Source organism: Chiloscyllium plagiosum, unplaced genomic scaffold, assembly GCF_004010195.1.
Source record: "Chiloscyllium plagiosum isolate BGI_BamShark_2017 unplaced genomic scaffold, ASM401019v2 scaf_20607, whole genome shotgun sequence".
NCBI classification, from domain to species: Eukaryota; Metazoa; Chordata; class Chondrichthyes; order Orectolobiformes; family Hemiscylliidae; genus Chiloscyllium; species Chiloscyllium plagiosum.
In genome coordinates, this window is record NW_025201958.1 from 1 (window position 1) to 7,461 (window position 7,461).

General features: G+C 44.3%; 1 protein-coding gene across 1 annotated transcript; it reads right to left on the minus strand.

The window, feature by feature from the left end:
* Window positions 1–6,230: 6,230 nt before the first annotated feature.
* On the minus strand, window positions 6,231–7,196 carry LOC122546183 (ferritin, middle subunit-like). Its single transcript, XM_043684984.1, has 2 exons — window positions 7,062–7,196; window positions 6,231–6,398 (listed from the first exon to the last, which is right to left on the minus strand). The coding sequence occupies exons 1-2, from the start codon at window positions 7,194–7,196 to the stop codon at window positions 6,231–6,233; spliced, it is 303 nt and encodes a 100-aa protein (XP_043540919.1).
* Window positions 7,197–7,461: the final 265 nt, after the last annotated feature.

Consider the following 7,461-nt stretch of genomic DNA (forward strand, 5'->3'; position numbering starts at 1 on the left):
GGAGGCTGGTACAATTACCACATTTCAAAGGCAGCTGGATGGGTATATGAATGGGAGGTATTTAGAGTGATATGTGCCAAATGGGACTGGATTAATGCAGGATATCTGGCTGGCATGGAAGAGTGGCTTAGAGGGCCTGTTTCTGTGCAGACCAGGTCTAAGATGGTAGATTTCAAATATTCTGCATGAAACCAAGTGAAGTTATAACCTTTAACAAGGGGAGGGTTCAGTTGGGTGACAAGGAAAGCCACTGGAGTACTAAGTCCAGTCAACATTAACCAGAGGGTAATACCCAGTCACCAGGACATTTTTCTGAATGAACAGATACAAAACTGATATCAGAACCCAGGGACAGTAGGCCATTCAGCCCTTCAAGCCAGTCCTGCCATTCAATGAGAAAGTAACCATGAGGCTGCTGCAAGGAACTGCATTGTTCCTTTGGGGCTAAACTAGAAAAATGGGTGTTTCACACTGCTGGCACTAATTTAATTCGGAGAGAGCATTTTGTGCAACTTGTAGATCATTGGGATTGTTTGTACTGCTCCAATCTATGGTACAGACGTGTTCATATCAGAGTATGGAAGGGAATGAGTGGAATGGAAGGGAATGAGAGAAAGGGGACCCAGGGTTTGCTGAGGAAAGCCTGTGCAAGGAGCCTTTGAATTGTAAGCAAGCAACTGAGCGATTAGAAAAGTGTAATTTGATCAGGGAAATGTCCGATACAGGAAAAGCTCATGCAACTCAGATTAAGCATTACATTAAGCTGGTGACACCATCCACAGGTAAACTGAAAAGCACTATGCTTGGTTTGACTTGAGCAGTTCAAACCATTAGATTTACACCCACATTTGACTCATACATTGAGCCATCATGCTCACAAGTGAATGTTATGTTAATGCTACTCCTTAAGCAGGATGTTTCATCTTTGGTTTGTGTCCCCTTCAAGATGGGTCATAAAGGCAGAGGTGCTGCTATGTCTGGCAATAGCTTCTTCAAACAATGACAGGGGAGTGGCCAGTTATTCTCCAATCTTGGTTTGTTTTAACAGGCAAAAACTGCTCGTAGCAGAGAAGCAGTTACTCTGAAACTAGGTTCCATGCTTCAACAGATGTTTCTTACTTGACTGCTCTGAAAACTCTCCTGCCAGCAAGAAGCAGTGTTTGTATTTACCATTTACTAAAGGGGGCGTTTTTGGGCTGTTGTGGGGATGGGAACAGCTTTGTTATGTTGCAATTGAGTCCATTGGGTTCCAAGTAGTTGGATTGTCTTAAATTCCCATTTCCTTTTGTTGGTGCTTCTACCAGAGAATGTAGATAGTTGTTTTTATAAAGCAGAATGGTTTGACCAGCTGCATCACCCCTGGATTATACACTATACAACTGCCTTTCTAATGAGGAAAGGTTAGGGTCTGGGCAACCTCAGTGGTTTTGACAGATCCTTCCCCAACTGTTGGGTCCCAGTCTGGATTATGAAGGGACAACTCAGGTCAGAGTGAAAGAGAGTGATCCATCCTTATTAAACACTAACTGGTTCACCAATGAAAGCTGTTCCCACCTCCATCAAACAGAGCTCTAGGGATTTCATCCTCATCTCATGAGAGAGAACCTTTAAAACACAGAGCCCAGAGTGTGATGAATATTCACCACATGTCTGGATGAGTGTACCTACAATATTCAAGCAGACACCATCCAGGAAAAAACAGCCCACTCCATTGGTACTGCATTCTCCACCTCCCTTCAATGTCCATTGTCTATCAGGTACCCTGCAGCACTCACTAAACACCTTCCAAATAGGACATTCTAACACTTCAGAAGGGCATGGGCAAATCATTACTGGAAGAAAAGCATGGGCCATTGTAATTCTGATACCATCCTGATTTGATGGTCTCCATTTCTTCAGTCAGAGTCAAATTTCAGACTACTTCAGCCACCTTGTGGGTACACCAACACTTCAGCAAATTGACTCTTCCTCCAGGTGAGGGGATGGACAAAGAGTGGCTACCTGACCACCCACACAAGTGGATAATACAGAAAGCTAAATAGGCCTCAACTGGAGCATACATAAGTGGAGGCCAATCACAGGCTGACATTAAATACCTCTGCTCAGATAAGCCAAGTATCATTGATAAACACTGCCATAACTCCCTTTCACAGTATCAAAACTAGTATGATAGTTATTTAGCATTAGCAGAAGATAAAATCAAACATACCAGAATACATTAAAGCAGCAGAAAGGCAGCTGGTCAATGCATACCTCCATATGGTTGACCTAAATGGTTTCTAAGCTATTCCTGTAAAATATCCTGTTTTGACAACAACAGGGAAGTGACAGTTACTGCCTATGACAGCCATATCAGGGAATTGTACACTAACCAAGAACACTTCACCTTGCATACATTATTGCACATCAGTATCATACACCATTGTTGCTGTAACACCACACCTATCTTGAAATGTGAAACAGGTAAGAGCTACAAAAGTCAATCTAGAGGAGCATCAAGTTGATTTGAAATAAAGAGTTTACTTCACATAATATAAGCAATTATAAATAGAGACAACACTCACCAAAGACTGATAGAGATAGGAGGCAGTGAGCTCCAGGTTAATCTGCTTGTTGACAGCAGCTTCACAATCCTGGTGATAGTTTTGACACACCTGGGAAGCCATTTTGTGACAAACATTGCACTACTTGCCTACCCAAGACAAGTCACAGACCAACCACAAACTTAAAATTACCACCAACTCTACCAAAATCACCACAACCTTTGGACTTTTATTTATATTCCAGGAGCAGACCTCATTTTATTAAGCAGGAAATGACATCAATAGTGATGGCCAATCACTCTTGTGAATCAATCGATCAGCTGCCATGTCCATTCAGCGCAGAATGGGAATTGGATCCAGAAGCCAATTAGAATTGACAACTGGTCGATGATGAAATTAGTGATTGACCTCTTACACAAGTGCAAATTCTCTGAGTATATCTACCTGAAAATGAGATTAAAACATACTCTGAAATTTCACTATTGTATTTGAGCTTGTGTATTAAGACATGCTGAAAACAGATTTGCAGAACTTTGTTAGTTTGTTACTCTGGGGGATTTGTCTTCCTACCTTCTGAATGACAGTGTTGGGAGTCCATTGGAAAATGGCTAGATTTTGTTGACATTAAACATTTGCCTATTGATTGACAGTGACAGAAATGAATTGCTTTTGGGTCATCTAGTGCAGGCAATTGATGTACTTTGTGGATCCATTCTGAATCTGCTGTGATCTCTTTGACCTTAGGTCTCAGGAAGCCCAGTTTAAAACTAAAACGGTAAATGTGCTGAGTGCCTCAGCCATGTAGTAGACCTCAGGCCTCCATGTTTAAATTGGTGTTAGAAATAGACTGCATGATCAACTTTTCAACTCCATGTTCAGTTTTTAATTGTTTCAAGAAGAACTAGTCCTCAACTCAAGGGTGTTTCCAAGTGGAGAGATTCTGATTCTGATTCAGATCCTGTTTACATTCTGTCGAACGTACAGCTCAGAAACTGGCCTCCCAACTCGATGTGGTCCATACTCACATCTTAATGGACATGAGAGAATCGCAACATAAAGTTGATTGTGTTGAACTGAGCAGCCTCCAATGGAGTGGTGGGCTGTGAGGGTTTGGGGATTGAAGGTCCCCACTCAATGTTAGGGGATGATCACAGCCTTGACGGATGGATTGGTGGAAGCAAGTTACTTTGACCCAGTATCTGATTCAAATACCAGGTTACAGTCTAGCCATTACTTGTCAGATTGAGTTACAAGTTTGAGTATTATACATGGAACCATGGTCAGAGTCAACCCTGATAAATATTCATGGCGATGAGAGCAGGTCAGAGGCTGGGAATTCTGTTGCGAAATTCTCAGTTCCTGAACTTCCAAACACTGTCCACCATCTACAAGACCAAAGTTATAAAAAGTGGTGGAATACTTTCCAATTTTCTGGCTGAATGCAGCCCCAAGAACACTGACGAAGCCCCAGGGAAATCTCTCGCCCATCCTGAGTTGGAACAATATCACTGTTTCTGAATCCAAGTCCCGGAAGCCCCCCCTCAGCAGCAGCAGCAGCAGCATTCTGGTCCCTCCAACACCAGGTGGGCTGTAATAACCAGCTCATCACCACCTCCTGAAGGGTAACTGCGGCTGGGCATGAAATGCAGCCTTCTGATTGGCACACTGAAGATTGAGCAATAAAAACCACCCTGTGATGGGGTGTGGAAGTGCAACACTAGAGGGGCATAGGCTAAAGGTGAGAGGGGAAAGACTAAAATAGGGATGTGAGGGGCAACCTTTTCAGAGAGAGGGTGCTGTGGACATGGAACGAGCTGCCAGAGGAAGTGGTGGAGGCGGGTACAATTATAACATTTAAAAGACATTTGGACGGATACATGAATGGGAAGGTTTTAGAGGGACATGGGCCAAATGCAGGCAAGGGCAACTGGTACAGTTTTGGAAATCTGGTCGGCATGGACAGGTTGGGCCAAAGGGTCTGCTTCTGTGATGTATGACTCTATGACTCTACTGGTGTGCAACAGCATGTTTCTTTAGGATGGTGTGGTGGCTCAGTGGTTCACACTGCTGCCTCACAGCACCAGGGACCTGGGTTTGATTCCAGCCTCGGGTGATTGTATGTGTGTATAGAGTGTGCATGCTCTCCTTGTGCCTGTGTGGGTTTCCTATGAGTGCTCCAGTTTCCTCCCACAGTCCAAATATGTGCAGGATCAGTGAATCGGCCATGGGAAATGCAGGGTTAAGAGGATTGGGTGGGTCTGAACAGGATGCTGTTCAGATAATTGGTGCAGATTCAATGGGCTGAATGGCCTCAGCCTGCACTGCAGAGAGTATGTCAGCATGACTTGATTGTTTACAATAAAAGGTTTTACGTTGTGGAATAAATATGTTAAGGACCTAAACCCTCCCTGAAGGCTGCAGTGTATGCTCACTACAAAATTCACTCAAACTATCACCAGGAGAGCCTCCTCCCTAACCCACGATCCCTGAAACCCCAAAGATGAAGGAGCAGCTGTACAGGAGAGTCAGCATCTCCAGGTTTCCTTTCAGAATGACAGCACTCCCCAACTTGGAGAGAAATCACTGCTCCTTCAACATCACTGGGTCAAATCAAACTGCATCAGGAGAATCCTTCAGCACATGGGAAGCTGGGAGGAAGCTAGGATCAGCTTGGACTGCAAACTGCAGCAGCAAGAGTAAATCAGATGGAAGCATCTAACCTCAAGCATTGCTGTATTATTCCCAGATCACTGTCATCCTGCTCATTTCAGCTGTAGGCGATGAGAGCATGTGTATTAATTCAATGCAGTTCAGGAGAAATTCTTCAACTGAGGCCCAGGAATGTGTGGCTGCAGTTAATTATCCCAGCTCTGGCTGGGCAGGCTTGAGGTTTATTGAAAGCGCAGGAGCGGTGTTAGGAGTGAGTCTTCAGATCGGGAGGTACATGAAAGTGAGGGAGAGACAGTGGGATAACATTGCTACTGCTGGGAAGAACTCCCCCTGCTGTGGATGGACTCCTAGTTGTGCCAGAATGGGTATTTAATCAAGGTGCTCATCAGGTGCTGCATGTTTGATTCAGACTATAGAGAAATGAGCCACTCTGTGTACCCCACTGCTAAGGGCTGTAACAAGGCAAGGGGTGAAGATCACAGGCCCCTGTGCTGGTCTGAACCCCAATGGGCTCCTAAGGCTGGGCTCAGAGGTAAAAGAACACAGTAGCATTTAGAATATCCTGGTCATGTTAGAGTTCCATTGGGAGCTATAACCAGACAAATTGAGATTATATCATTAGCTAGTTCCACCATCTGGGGAGAAACCAGAACCTCATGGACCTCACCCAAAGCCTATAAAAAAGAGGTGAACACATCTGGTCACCCCCATCATGCAGTTTTTGATTCCAAATTGTGGAGTCCTTCTAAAGTGAAGGAATGCATTGATGTGGAGATGAACACTTTATGGGCTAATCTGGAAATGAACTTGGAATCAAAGATTTAGGGTGTTTAGGGAAATGGATGTTTGGAGCTGATCTTTTGACAAGGTATGGAAACTTCCCTGCCCTCTGTTTGCCTAAAACTGTAGGCATAGTCCAAAAAAAGTATAACTCTTGGACAAAAGAATCATTAAAAATGTTTTATACTCCAGAATGTGTAACACCCCAACCTCATGTTGGGCATGATAGCTTGAATTTTAGTTACAACAACCCCATGTTTTAGTCCAGTGATGTGAGCCAAATAGGTACTCTCCCAGCCCATTCTCAGGAGCTCCCAGACGCTTCAGGTTGGTGATGTAGTCCCCAAGTCGCTTGATGATCTCAACCTCCTCATCCAAATAGTGAGTCTCCAGGAAGTCACACAGCTGGAACACAGGAATATTACAGCTCATTACATTAGCACAATCCAAGACTGTTTTGCAGTGGGAATTCTCCAAACTGTCCGGACAGTACTAGCTCTAGATAAGGCTGAAAAATCCAGCAAACTGTAGAGTTTGGACTGGTGAATATATTAGCCTCTCAGCTGGCACATCTTGCTTTTTAAGTGGAGCTGCGTTGTATTGTGGTGAATGGTGACCATTACACTGCAACAGTCCTGAATGAGGATTCAGTGGCTAATGTCACTTCAGCGCTCCCACCAGATTACAATCCAAGTTCCTCCTTGACCTTATTGCTGAAGGGTTGTAATATTGATCATTCCAGATGCACACTGGTGGTTACAATGTTACATCTGGACAAAGTTAAAAATCACAACACCAGGTTTTGTCCAACAGGTTTATTCAGAAGCACTGGCTTTCAGAGTGCTGCTTCTTCAGGTGGTCAAAGAGTATTATTTTGGAAGCAGGAGCTTCAGAATAAGCCTGTTGGACTATAACCTGGTGTTAGTTTTAACTTTGTACACCCCAGTTTGACACTGGCATCTCCAAATCTCCTCAAATGTTGCATTGAATTTCAAACCCACAAAGACCAACCAGTGAGGTGTTGCCCTGAGGGTCTGGCAGTGATGAGAATGAGGTGGTGAAGCTTACATGAGGGTCAGTCTGGGCAGTGGCAAGTTGGTGTAGATCCAGCAAACTCTGGTTCACATTCTTCTCCAGATCCAGGGCAACCTGCATTGCCTGCAGACCGTTACCCCACTCATCCCTCTCTGGCTTCTGAAACATGGAAACAAAGGACAGTTAAGGATCGGAATCAGAATCCTGACAGTGGGATGAAGCAGGTCATTTAGCCCATTTGTCCACATCAACCCTCCAGAGGGTCCACACTGCCCCAACCCATCCCTGTAATCATGTTTAGTGAAAAATGTAGCTGGTGTATCCCTGGAAACTGGGCAACCTAGCGTGACCAAAATGACGTGCAGATCTTTGTGCCATGTGCAAACTGAGCAGTTCCCAAAGGCTGGAATTGGACCTGGGTCACTGGCACTGA

Coding starts and splice junctions, on each gene's coding strand:
- LOC122546183 (XM_043684984.1), bottom strand. CDS start 7,196: ATGTTTCAGAAGCCAGAGAGGGATGAGTGGGGTAACGGTCTGCAGGCA. Junction 6,399..7,061: donor CTGCCCAGACTGACCCTCAT/GTAAGCTTCACC, acceptor CCTGTGTTCCAG/CTGTGTGACTTCCTGGAGAC.